This window comes from Neoarius graeffei, chromosome 6, assembly GCF_027579695.1.
Source record: "Neoarius graeffei isolate fNeoGra1 chromosome 6, fNeoGra1.pri, whole genome shotgun sequence".
Classification (NCBI taxonomy): Eukaryota; Metazoa; Chordata; class Actinopteri; order Siluriformes; family Ariidae; genus Neoarius; species Neoarius graeffei.
In genome coordinates, this window is record NC_083574.1 from 32,985,623 (window position 1) to 32,999,837 (window position 14,215).

At 43.8% G+C, this 14,215-nt stretch overlaps 1 protein-coding gene across 10 annotated transcripts in view; it reads right to left on the bottom strand.

The window, feature by feature from the left end:
* LOC132887850 (latent-transforming growth factor beta-binding protein 4) overlaps positions 1-14,215 on the bottom strand; it is a 295,961-nt gene that overhangs the window by 93,198 nt on the left and 188,548 nt on the right. For all 10 annotated transcript variants that reach the window (XM_060923581.1, XM_060923582.1, XM_060923578.1 and 7 more), the window contains 2 exons: positions 14,042-14,161; positions 4,306-4,425 (listed from right to left, as the gene is read on the bottom strand). In XM_060923581.1, the coding sequence (XP_060779564.1) occupies positions 4,306-4,425; positions 14,042-14,161 (240 nt within the window). The remainder of the gene's footprint in view (positions 1-4,305; positions 4,426-14,041; positions 14,162-14,215) is intronic.

Sequence of the window (14,215 nt, forward strand, 5' to 3'; positions counted from 1 at the left end):
CGTTGTCTTGCTGCATGACCCACCATCTCTTGAGATTCAGTTCATGGATAGATGTCCTGACATTTTCCTTTAGAATTTGCTGGTATAATTCAGAATTCATTGTTCCATCAATGATGGCAAGCCGTCCTGGCCCAGATGCAGCAAAACAGGCCCAAACCATGATATTACCACCACTATGTTTCACATATGGGATAAGGTTTTTATGCTGAAATGCAGTATTTTCCTTTCTCCAAACATAACGCTTCTCATTTCAACCAAAAAGTTCTATTTTGGTCTCATCTGTCCACAAAACATTTTTTCCAATAGCCTTCTGGCTTGTCCACATGATCTTAAGCAAACTGCAGATGAGCAGCAATGTTCTTTTTGGAGAGCAGTGACTTTCTCCTTGCAACCCTGCCATGCACACCATTGTTGTTCAGTGTTCTCCTGATGGTGGACTCATGAACATTGGCTAATGTGAGAGAGGCCTTCAGTTGCTTAGAAGTTACCCTGGGGCCCTTTGTGACCTCGCCGACTATTACACGCCTTGCTCTTGGAGTGATCTTTGTTGGTCGACCACTCCTGGGGAGGGTAACAATAGTCTTGAATTTTTTCCATTTGTACACAATCTGTCTGACTGTGGATTGGTGGAGTCCAAACTCTTTAGAGATGGTTTTGCAACCTTTTCCAGCCTGATGAGCATCAACAATGCTTTTTCTGAGCTTCTCAGAAATCCCCTTTGTTTGTGCCATGATGCACTTCCACAAACGTGTGGTGAAGATCAGACTTTGATAGAGCCCCATTCTTTAAATAAAACAGGGTGCCCACTCACACCTGATTGTCATCCCATTGATTGAAAACATCTGACTCTAATTTCACCTTCAAATTAACTGCTAATCCTAGAGGTTCACATACTTTTGCCACTCACAGATATGTAATATTGGATCATTTTCCTCAATAAATAAATGACCAAGTATAATATTTTTGTCTCATTTGTTTAACTTGGTTTTCTTTATCTACTTTTAGGACTTGGGTGAAAATCTGATGATATAGCAAATTCTAAAGGGTTCACAAACTTTCAAGCACCACTGTACCTTTTGCTGTCTTTCCAACTCAGGACTAGTTTTCCCTGGCAACAGCCATTATTCAAAGTACTGAATTATTTGGGATGTAGCCTGTTTGTCAGTTGTGCTGTATGCTGATAGGCTGCCATAAGCCAATCACAGTGAGCTATTTCTTCAGGACGAGCTAGCTCGGTTTGTCATGACACAGCCGCCTTCTCCAGGACTCCCGATCGCTCATGGCAAAAGGCAGGTCGTCTGGCCGACAGCACAGGTCCTCGGTTAGCTGGTCGATGTAGGTTTTAGGTGGCCGACCACGCGGTCGTTTGCCATGGGTTGGGTCCCATAGCACCAGGTCGGCCACCAGCTCTCTCTTGTTACGCCAGCAATGGCCAGCAAAGCGTAGTCTTTGTTGGCGGATCGTGCTTGTGACAGGAGGAATGCTTCCATATAGCTCTTTGTTAGTTTTATGGTCTTTCCAGGATACATTTAAAGCAGCTCGGAGCATTCGTATAAATGAGCCATCAATCCTTTTCTGGAGTTTAGATGTAAGAGTCCATGATATTGAACCATATAAAAGGACAGACTCGACAGTGGCTCTGAAGAAATTCCTTTTGAGCTTGTCAGGAAGGTCGGATTTCCATATTTGACTCATTCCGTTGAGAGCACCCCATGCGTTGCCAATTCTGGTGTTAACATCCTTTTTGGTAGAAGCTATATGGCTGCCCAGGTAAACAAAATCATCCACTTGTTCCACTGAATCACTGCTTTGGCTTTTCACGCCAGTCGATCCATCTTGATTTAAACACATGAACTTTGTCTTATCGGCGTTGACATAAAGGCCGATTTCTTGGGCTAGATTCTCGATGTGATGAAGAAGAGAAACAGCGTTTTCCAGGGAGTCAGACAATACTGCTAAATCATCAGCGTAGTCTGCATCTGTAATCTTCTGTGCAGGGTAACGTCTGCTTCTCCGTTCTTTTAGAGTAAAACCGAGCTCTAGGTTTACATCGAGGGCCTTTCTCAGAACATAGTCAAGGCAGATGATGAATAAGAAAGGAGCCAGGGTATCTCCTTGCAGGACTCCAGCCGTGATATCAAAGAAAGCTGTGTCTCCATCGGGAGAGCGTACCATCGACCGAGTATTCCTATACAGCATCATAATGGCATCGACTGTTTCACTTGGTATCCCATATGCAATCAAAATTTCCCTCATTTTTCCATGATGAATTGAATCAAAGGCTTTAGAAAAGTCAACAAATATGAGAGTTAGTGGTAGGTTTTTTGCATTTACGCCTTCCAAGATACGTCTGATGGTAAGGATCTGGCCTGATGTTGATCTGTTGGTTCTGAAGCCATTTTGGTTCTTCCTTAGCACTGGGTCGACTTTAGGTCTTATTCTATTTAGCAGCATGTGATTGTAGATCTTAGCCGAGATTGCTGTCAAGGTAATGCCGCGGTAGTTCTTTGTAATCCCAAGGTTGCCCTTTTTAGGGAAGGGAAGCAGGCATCCCTCAGTCCATCTATCTATAGGATCTTGGTTATAGACGCTGTTGCATAGCTCTAGCAAGATCTGGTGAAGACCCTCGAGCTTCCAAACTTCCGGAGGAATCCCATCCAAACCGCAGGCTTTCCCATTTTGAGTGGAGCCTACAGCTTTCCTCAATTCATCCATTGTGAAAGGTCCCTTCTTGATATTAAGCTCTTCAGCGATGACCAGAGATGTTTCTTCGTTGGAGATTTGAGGTGGTTGACCAAGCAGGCTTTTGAAGTGATTTTGCCATAGTTGAAGCTGCTCCTCTTGGCAGGAGGCTTTAAGTTTAGCTCTGTTGCTGATTTTTCTGCCACTAATTTCAGTGACAATCTTCCAGGCTTCTGCTAACTTTTTATGGTTTGCGGCACAATTGATGAGTTTGATCTTGTTCTCTAGGTATTCAGTTTGTTCCTCCTCATAAGCACATTTAAGTGCAGTCCTGGCTTTTTTGAACTTGTGGATATTTTCAGTAGATGGTTCTGAATTTCTGCGTTTTGCAGCTTTGTGAAGGTCTTCTCTTTTTTGACAAATCACTTCAGTTAGCCAGGGTTTTCTTTTCTTAGCTTTTGGCTTTAAAGGGATGCTTTCTCGAGCTGTTTCTCTACATGCAGTTTCAAAGTTTTCATAGGTGGTATTGGCATTTGATGTTAAGGTCGAATCTTGAAGAGCGGAAAATCTATTTTTCACTTGGATTACAAAAGTATCAGCAATCTCAGGGTTAGTCTTAAGAGATGCCCAGTCATATGATGGAGCCGTATTACTGGATTTCTTCCTGTTTGCGCGGAGACTCAGGCGGATCTTGGTAGCGACAATCCAATGGTCTGACGTGACACTGACAAATGAGTTGAAAGCCCTGCAATTTTTGGCACTATTTCTCCACTTTCGATTTATGATGACGTAATCTAGCTGTGCCTTATTTCCATTTGGTGCTTCAAATGTCCATTGTTGGCCTGATCTTTTCTGGAAGATGGTATTTAGGCACACAAGGTTGTTTTCGTTCAGGAAATCTTTCAACATTTTGCCGTTTCGGTTTGTCAGACGATGGTAAGCATGTTTAAAACCATCAAGTTTGCCAAGATGAGCATTGAAATCTCCACTAATTATGAGAAAATTGTGTTCTGGAACGTCTCTGGTGAGAGATGATAATTCCTCATAAAATCTTTCCACCTCGCTTACATCACTGACATTGGTTGGACTATAGCAGGAGATTACAGTGGTTTGAGGATTTCCATTGAAGGTTGCTATCATTATTCTCAGTGAGCTATTTAAATGTATTTTATGAGATACATGTGATTTCAGTTATTCCAATTAATCTCTTATGTGATGTTGATCAAGTCAGTGATTCTAAATCGATTTTTAAAACTGTGGCTGCAAGCCCTTATAGCATAAAGCTACCTCAATATTGTAAAATGTAAAATGTTGATTTTCACAAATATACCCTTTAAACGCTCAATATTTAATATAGCTACTTATGATCCTTTAAAGTCTTCTACAATATATCATCCATGTAGTGAAACTAAAAAGTCTTTCACTTTAGTTAGATCCCTCAAATGAAAAAAGGTGAAGTTTCATGTTCAATTGTGGTGCTTCGTGAGTAAAAGCAAGTTTATAACTAACTAGCTAATAAATTTACTTGCACCAAGTTGCTGACATGTGTTTCATTCACAAAGCTGGAAAATTTAATACATTTTGCCAATGTTAAATCAATAAATAAATAAACTGGTTAATTACCTTGACAATGGCCATTAATGATCTCAAAGCCTGGCCTGCACGAAACACACTTGAATGAGCCAACAGAGTTCACACACTTTTGTCCTGGACACTGAAGCTCATTCTCACACTCGTCAACATCTGAGCAGGCAGGAGAAACACACACATGAACACATTAATCGCTGTCTCATTTTAAGTACACGCGAACTTGCAGTCTTAATCACAGGTATTAAAAAAAAAGGATTTTTATTTTTTTAATTCATAAGAAGACAGAAATGAAGCAAACAAAAGATGCTTGAGATTAAAAGTTGTTCTGGAAATAAATTGACACTATTTATAAATGTATACACCATAAGACCAAATATACAGTACGTGGACACCTGACCATCACACCCATATGTGTGTCTTCCCCAAACTGTTGCCACAATGTTGAAAGTACACACTTGTCTAGAACGTCTTTGTATGCTGTAGCATTACAATTTTCATTCAGTGGAACTACAACCCCAACTCCAAAAAAGGTGGGACACTGATTAAACTGTAAAGAAAAACAGAATGCAATAATTTGCAAATCATGGAAACCCTACATTCCATTGAGAATAGTACAAAGACAACATATCAAATGTTGAAATTGAGAAATTTTATTGTTTTTTTTTGAAAAATATATACTCATTCTGAATTTGATGTCAGGTTCTGGGTTCGAGCCCAGTGGCCAGCGGGGGCCTTTCTGTGTGGAGTTTGCATGTTCTCCACGTGTCTGCATGGGTTTCCTCCGGGTGCTCCGATTTCCCCCACAGTCCAAAGACATGCTGTTAGGTTAATATGGGACGGCCTTGGGCTGAGGTGCCCTTGAGCGAGGCACCTAACTCCCAACTGCTCCCCGGGCGCTGTTAGCATGGCTGCCCACTGCTCTGAGTATGTGTGTGTGCTCATTGCTCACGTGTGTGTGCATGTGTGTGTTCACTGCTTCAGATGGGTTAAATGCAGAGAGGAATTTCACAAGTGTGTGATGAATAAAATTGTGCTTTCTTTCTTTCTTTCTTTCTTTCTTTCTTTCTTTCTTTCTTTCTTTCTTTCTTTCTAACACATTTCAAAAAAGTTGTGACAGGGCATGTTTACCACTGTGTTGTATCACCTCTACTTTTAACAACATTCTGTAAACATTTGGGAACTGAGGAGACCAATTGTGTTAGTTTTGAAAGAGAAATGTTCTCCCATTTTTGCCTGACATACAATTTCATTTACTCAACAGTCTGGCATCTCCTTTGTCATATTTTGCACTTCATAAAGCGTTTTAAAAGACAGGTCTGGAATGCAGGAGCACCTGGACTCTTTTACTATGGAGCCATGCAGTTTTAATATGTACAGAAAGCAGTTTGGCATTCTCATGATGAAAGAAGGAAGGCCTTCCCTGAAAAAGATTTTGTCTGGATGGCAGCATATTGCTCTGAAATATGTAAATATCATTCAGCATTAATGATGCCTTTGCAGATGTACAATCTACCCATGTCATGTGCACTAATGCACCCTCATACCATTACAGATTCTGGATTTTGAACTGTGCACTGATAACAAGCCAGATGGTCCCTCTCCTCTTTAGTCTGGAGGATGTGGTATCCATGATTTCTAAAAATAATGTCAAATTTTGATTCATCAGACCTTGTGACAATTTTCTGCTTTGCTTCATCCATCCATTATCTGTAGCCACTTATCCTGTTCTACAGGGTCACAGGCAAGCTGGAGCCTATCCCAGCTGACTATGGGCGAGAGGCGGGGTACACCCTGGACAAGTAAGCAGGGCTGACACAGAGACAAACAACCATTCACACTCACATTCACACCTATGGTTAATTTAGAGACACCAATTAGCATAACCTGCATGTCTTTGGACTGTGGGGGAAACCAGAGCACCCAGAGGAAACCCACACAAACACGGGGAGAACATGCAAACTCCACACAGAAAGGCCCTCGCCAGCTGCTGGGCTCGAACCCAGGACCTTCTTGCTGTGAGGTGACAGTGCTAACCACTACACCACTGTGCCGCGCCCACTTTGCCTCAGTCCATCGTCAAAGAGCTCGGGCCCAGGGAAGGCGGTGTTTCTGGATATTGTTTATGGTTTTAACTTGCATTTGTGCATGCAGTAATGAACTGTTTTCACAGACGATGGTTTTCTGAAGTGTTTCTAAGCCCATACAGTGATTTCCGCTACAGACATATGTCTGCTTTTAATGCAGTGTCACCTGAGAGCCTGAAGATCACAGGCATCCAATGTCAGTTTTCAGCCTTGTTGCTTACATACAGAGATTTCCCAAGATTCTCTGAATCTTTTCATGATATTATGTACCATAGATGATGTGATCCCCAAATTCTTTGCAATTTTATATTTAGGAATGGTATTCTTAAATTGTTGCACTGTTTTCCCATGCAGTCCTTCACAGAGTGGTGAACCTCTTCCCATCTTTACTTCTGAGAGACTCAGCCTCTCTGGGATGCTCTTTTTATCCCTGATGTTTCCCCCAATGTATCCCCATGTTACTGACCTGTTGCCAATTAACCAATTTAGTTTTTTTGTTTGTTTGTTTTTTTAGCATTATACAACTTTTCAGTCTTTTGTTGCCCCTGTCCCAACTTTTCTGAAATGTGTTGCTGGCATCAAATTCAAAATGCACAAATATTTTTCAAAAAACAATACAATTTCTCAGTTTCAACATTTGGTATATTGTCTTTGTACTATTTTCAATGAAATACAGGGTTTCCATGATTTGCAAATTATTGCATTGTTTTTATTTACAATTTACACAGCATCCCAACTTTCTTTGGAACTGGGGTTGTAAGAGGCCAAAACCTGTTCCAGCATGACAATGCCCCTGTGCACAAAGTGAGGTCCATGAAGCTACGGGGTGCCAAGTTTGGAGTGGAAGAACTCAAGTGGCCTGTATGGAGCCCTAACCTCAACCCCACTGAATACCTTTTGGTTAAACTGGAACAGTGACTGTGCACCATGCCTCCTCAGCCAATATCAGTGCCTGACCTCACTAATGCTTTGTGGCTGAATGGGGGGAAATTTCCAGAGTCATACTCCAAACTCTAGTGGAAAGCCTTCCCAGAAACTGGAGGTTATTGTAAGAGCAAAGGGAGAACCAACATTGGAATGGAATGTTCAACAAGCACATATGAGTATGATGGTCTGGTATCCAAATACTTTTGGACAAAAAAAATGTATCATAAAGGCAAATTTAAGCAATGAATACAACTAAAAATACAAATTGTTTTCTATTTTATTTCCACAGAACAAACAGAATGTTTCATATAAAGCCAGCATTCAAATCCTATAATTTTCAACTTTTTCTTATTTTCCATTACATTCTTAATGGTAAAATGGGAAATCCAAAAAATTTAAATCGTTCTTTCAACTTATTTCATCCACATGCAAAGGTCAGAAGCTGGAGTAGGTGCAAGAATTTGAACAGGGAAAAATATGTGGGAAAATACTTAAAAGACATTGAAAAAATCACTGGAGCCATATGCAGATGTCAACAATGACATCCATACTGTATATGGATCCAATATACGAGTGGGCATGTGCCATCCTTGACCATCATGCAATAGAGTAGTAAGGTATCTCCTTCCTTTCATTAGCCTGGGGTGGTGCTTTGAGCAAGCACTAGCAATCCCTCGCTCCCCCTGGTCAGGGTTATGACCAAAGACTGGACTCAGCAGACTGCACAGAGGAGACCACCTGGTGGTTCAATGGGCAGGAAGGTGGACCCAGCAAAGCATTTGTGGAGCACAATCAGAGCACAGTGCAACATGTAGAACACTGTTGGCCATCCACTGCATCCTGACCTAGCTCCAGCCATTTTGATTCTGTCTTACCCCTGTACCCAATTAGGTCAGGATGAGAGAGTGAAGCTGACAGCTACACATCTCTCCCTCACTCTAATCCAAGTCACGCACAAGTCATGACTTCAAATCCAAATTCAAGTCCTATGGCGATGGGCAAGTGGTGAAGCAGCAGGTTCAGAAACACTGGAAGCTGTAGTCATGAACCTGCACACAGGTGGCCCAGGGCATAGGGCTGCTCTCTGCTGGAATGAAGCAGCAGTGGAGTTCGGCAGCCCCCTGGGTGTCTGAGCAGCCCTGTTTAGGATTCGCTCTGCTCACCTCCATGGAAGAAGGTGATGGAAAAGATGCCCCAAACATAGCCTGCTTCACCTCACCCTTGCCAGCACACTGTGGCTGGCACAGATCCCACTCAGCAGTCAAAATACAACAAATAAGAAAATAATTAAGATAGTGAAGGTACTCAACACTAGCACATGGAACATGCGCACTCTACTGGATAACATCAAAGTAGACAGGCCGGAGAGAAGAACTACATTAGTCGCCAGGGAGCTAGCTTGCTACAATGTGGACATAGCTGGAGTGGTTGTAGCAGCACTGAATGGCAAGAGACAGGCACTGGATTTGATTTAAAGTCCCACCTTGCCCAGAAACTTACCAAACTCCCAGAGGGCATCAACAATCGCCTGATGACACTTCAGCTCCCACTTGAAGGCAAGAAGAATGTATTGTTGATTAGTGCTTATGCTCCCACAATAGATGAAACACATTGCCAAAGCCCAAAAGAAATGAGCTGCACGGAAGGCTCAAACTATCGCCACCCCACTACAGAACCTACCCACGTGTGCCCGAGATGTGGCCGTAACTTCAAAGCCCGGACTGGCCTCACCAGTCACCTCCAGACCCACAACCACCACCCACCAAATTGAAGTCATAGTCATCTTCGACCCCGAAGGACGAACATCACATATGGCTCCAATGATGCTATCAATGATGCAAATAAAATGTTTGATGATAGAATGACATGCACCAGCATGTCTGCCAAACTGGCTCAAATTGGTGTACAGAAATGTGTGCTAAGACCACAATAAAAGCAAAGGGCAATTGGACAACAGGCTCCTAGAAACTGTAGGGACCAGGTCAGTAAATGAAGCGTATTTGTTGAAAGTTTAATACAAATATTTGGCAACATATATGGGGCGGCATGGTGGTGTAGTGGTTAGCACTGTCACCTCACAGCAAGAAGGTCTGGGTTCAAGCCCCGTGGCCGATGAGGGCCTTTCTGTGCGGAGTTTGCATGTTCTCCCCGTGTCCGCATGGGTTTCCTCCGGGTGCTCCGGTTTCCCCCACAGTCCAAAGACATGCAGAAAAGGTTAACTGGTGACTCTAAAATTGACCATAGGTGTGAATGAGTGTGTAAATGGTTGTCTGTGTCTATGTGCCAGCCCTGTGATGACCTGGCGACTTGTCCAAGGTGTACCCCGCCTTTCACCCGTAGTCAGCTGGGATAGGCTTCAGCTTGCCTGCGACCCTGTAGAACAGGATAAAGCAGCTAGAGATAATGAGATGATATACATGATTAGCACTGTCGCCTCACAGCAAGAAGGTCCTGGGTTCAAGCCCAGTGGCCGACGAGGGCCTTTCTGTATAGAGTTTGCATGTTCTCCCCATATCTGTGTGGGTTTCCTCTGGGTGCTCCGGTTTTCCCCACAGTCCAAAGACATGTAGGTTCAGGCCAAGTTTAGATTAGACCGTATCTGTCTCGTTTTCTTCGCGGATGCACTGTCCGTTTACATTAAAACGCCTGGAAATGCCGGGAAACGGGAATCCGCCAGGGTCCACGTATTCAATCCAGATCGTGTCTGGTCCGGTGCTGTGTAAACATTGAGAATACGCGGATAGGCGGATACGCTGTGCTGAGCTCTAGCTGGCGTCGTCATTGGACAACGTCACTGTGACAGCCACCTTCCTGATTCGCTGGCGTTGGTCATGTGACGCGACTGCTGAAAAACGGCACGGACTTCCGCCTTGTATCACCTTTCATTAAAGAGTATAAAAGTATGAAAATACTGCAAATACTGATGCAAATACTGCCCATTGTGTAGTTATGATTGTCTTTAGGCTTGCCATCCTTCCACTTGCAAGTGGTAAGTGACTTGCGCACAGCGGCTCAGTCCCGAATCACTGCTCGTGCGCTATACTTGCGCGCTCTGTGAGCTGCGCAGGGCCGGAGTGCGCACCCTCCAGAGGGCACTCGCTGTTCAGGGCGGAGTGATTTGGAGCGCAGGATGCCTGTGGAGCCATGCGTATCCGTGTATTGGTGTTGCTGTGTGCACGCAAATCGTGTATTGGTGTTGCTGTGTGCACGCTAATCGTTTTAAAAACGTTAATCTGATGATCCGCTGATACGGTCTAATGTAAACCCCACCTCAGCTAATTGGTGGCTCTAAATTAACCATAGGTGTGAATATGAGTGTGAATGGTTGTTTGTGTCTTTGTGTTAGCGCCTAGTCAGCTGGGATAGGCTCCGGCTTGCCTGCGACCCTGTACAGGATAAGCGGCTACAGATAATGGAATGGATATATATACGGTACATGTGTGTGTGTATAATATATATGTACATATATATTAACAACTCTAAAAAGACATACACACATACTGATCTGTGCCTAACTTGAGTAGGAGGCTTGCGATGATGTGAGTCTGGACCAGTTTCTCAAACCACTTCATGATGACAGTGGATGGTAGTCATACAGGCTGCTGCTGCTGGTCTTATTTGGCAGTGGAAATATGGTAGAGGACTTCAGGCAGGGTAGGATGGTGGACTGGGATAGGGACTGGTTGATGATTTTGGTAAAAACCCCAGCCAGCTGATCTGCACAGTCCAGCAGCACCCATCCACAGACACCATCAAGTCCTGCAGCCTTCCTCTGGTTTACCGCCCTCAGGGTATGCCTTACCTCATGCTCCTCCACTGTGAGGATGTGGTTGCTGTGGGCTGGTAGATGTAATGTAGCTGCCTCGGGTGGCTCCTCCTCAAAGCAGGCAAACAAGTGGTTCAGCTCCTCTGCCAGTGAAACATCACCAGCAGCAGCTGAAACATTGCTGGATTTGTAGCTGGTGATGTGTTGGAACCCCTGCCACATCTGCCTTGTGTTGTTACTGTGTTGTTACATCAGGTCCCGCAGCCTTCCTTGGGTTCACCTTCCTCATCACCCGCCTCACCTCACACTCCTCTACCGTGAGTGTGAGGCTGCTGTGGACAGGCGGCTGTGATGGAGCTGCTGTTGGTGTCACCTCAAAGTGGACAAAGATGTACAGCTCCTCTACCAGAAAAGAGTCTCCTTCCGTGGGCAGGGAGTTGCTGGATCTGTAACTGGTGATGTGCTGGACACCCTGCCACACCTGCCTGGTGTTGTTGCTCCTGAGCTGGTCCTCTATCCTCCTTCTGTATGTTGCCTTGGCCTCACAGATGCCTCTTTTCAGGTTGGCTCTAGCTGCACTGTAGAGTGCCTTATACCCCGACCTGAAAGCAGTGTTCCTGACTTTCAACAGGCTCTGGACCTCCTTTGTCATCCAGGGCTTCCTGTTGGGATAAATCCTTATATGTTTGTCCCTGATGACATTGTCCATGCAGAACCTGATGTAATCCAGGACTGCTGTAGTGTGGTTCTCCAGGTCCTGGTGAGCAAAAACCTCCCAGTCGGTTCTTTGGAAGCAGTCCTGTAGCTGGTGGGAGGCATCCTCAGGCCATGTGCTAACAGTCCGGGTCATAATGGGAGCTTGTTTCCAGAGAGGGGTGTATGCAGGGATCAGAAGCAGGGACATGTGATCAGACTGGCCAAGGTGTGCTAGGGGTTTAGCCCTGTAGGCCTGTCTGATGTTTGTGTATAACTTGTCCAGTGTTTTTTCTCCCCTGGTTGTACACTTTGTGTTGATAGAATTTGGGGAGGACTGCTTTCAGATCAGCATGATTAAAGTCCCCGGAAATGATGTGAGCAGCCTCGGGATACTTGTTCTGTTTGTTGCTGATGGTGTCATGCAAAAGCCCCAGAGCCGAGCTAGCATTAGCATCTGGTGCTATATACACAGCAGTGAGTAGTACAGCATTAATCTCATGGGGGAGGTACAAGGGTCTGCATTTAATTGTCATGAACTCCACATCCGGAGAGCAGTGTCTAGCGACTACTGTGGAATTCATGCACCAGCTGTTGTTTACATACGGTAAATGCATAGCCCCCCTCCTCTTTTCTTACCAGAGCTTTCAGACCTGTCTTGCTGGTGTGCTGGGTAGCCTGCTAGCTTGATAGCCATGTCCGGTATGAGTGGATTCAACCACGTCTCCATGTACAGCAGAATGCAGCAGCCCCGGATAAGATTATCGGTTGCAATCCGCAGCTTCCACTCATCCAGTTTGTTCACAAGAGACCTCACATTAGAGAGGAAAATGCTTGGAAGCGGTGGTTTGTGCAGCTGCTTCCTTAGCCTCACTAGCATTCCGCCTTGGCACCCCCTCTTTTGTTTACATTCTCTCCCCCACCAGCTCCTCGAAGCTGGGATTGTAATCCACTGAGAGCCCGGTGTCCGTGCGATGTCGTCCGGAATGTTGTGGATACGGAGAAAGTCATATGACAAGCTTCCCTCGATCTCTTGTCCTATAGATAAAATATCCAGCCGGCTATAGGTGTTTTTAACCAGGCAGGATGGAAAAAACAAACCCTGAGTCGGAGAGCACAAAGCCGCTGCGTCTAGGCGCGCCGCCATGAGGTTTTTTCAGTCACAATTTAACAGTCACATACTCCAAATCCAGAGAGCAGTGGCTGTCTACAGTCTTGGTGTTAGTACACCAGCTGTTGATTACATACAGGCCCCCTCCTTTGCTCTTACCAGAGTCCCTGGTCCTATCATGATGGTGTACTGTGCAGCCTGCTACCTCGATAGCTGTATCCGGAATGAGTGAATGAAGCCAGGTCTCTGTGATTAGCAGAATGCAACTATTCTTGATGATCTTGTTTGCTGCAACCTGTAGCTTCAATTCATCCATCTTATTTGTAAGTGATCTTGCATTGTTGAGAAAGATACTAGGAAGAGACAGCTTGTGTGGCCACCTCCGTAACCTCACCAGCACGTTAACCATGCAGCCTCGCTTCTGCCTCCTGTCCCTGCACCGCCTCCATCTCCTACCTGTGAGGATTGTAATCCACAGAGAGCCTGGGCACCTGGCTATGTCCGCCAGGATGTCATAGGAGTGGAGAAACTCGGCTCTAACAGTGTGCTCACTGCATAATCCTATTTTTAGGATTATAGGCTCAACATTTACCTCATTTATCAACCTCATTTTTCAATCTGGCCACTACTAGGAGGTTGACATCTAACCTCAAAACTAATGAACTGTCTAAATATGCACCTAAATCTCAGTACAAAAAACATTCTTTTCAGAATTATACTGTCTGCTAAAATAGAAAAAAAAGTTATTGTAAATTCATAGCTAAGACAATATATCTCTAAATCAGTCTTGTTTATTTTCCCTTTTTTAATTACAAAATGGTTATGGATTGAATGGATACACAGATTCAAAACTTATATTTGTTATATTTAATGTCATGTCCCTTTGGCTACTTAGGATCCTTCAAAATTGGTTTATTACCTACTTAGGAATGCTGAATAGTAGTAATAATAGTAGTAGTGGTGGTGGTAATAATAATAATAATATTATTATTATTATTATTATTATTATTATTTTGTATAGTTTTAATGGAGTTTTGAAATAAAGGTTTTCCATTTACTGATAATAATAATAATAATAATAATAATAATAATAATAATAATAAACTGGCCAGGCTTACATGAATCATCATATCTGAGATTATCCAAATCATGTCAATATCTTGTTCTGAAGTGTCATATGATGCTTACCTGTACAGGTGTTTGCCTCCAATCTGAATCCAGGTCGACATATACATTGGAAACTTCCGGGGGTATTTTCACAGCGTCCATTAGCACAAAGACGTGTATTCTGAGCACACTCATCCACATCTGACACACACACACACACACACACACAAAAAAAAAAAATCATCAGTATACAAG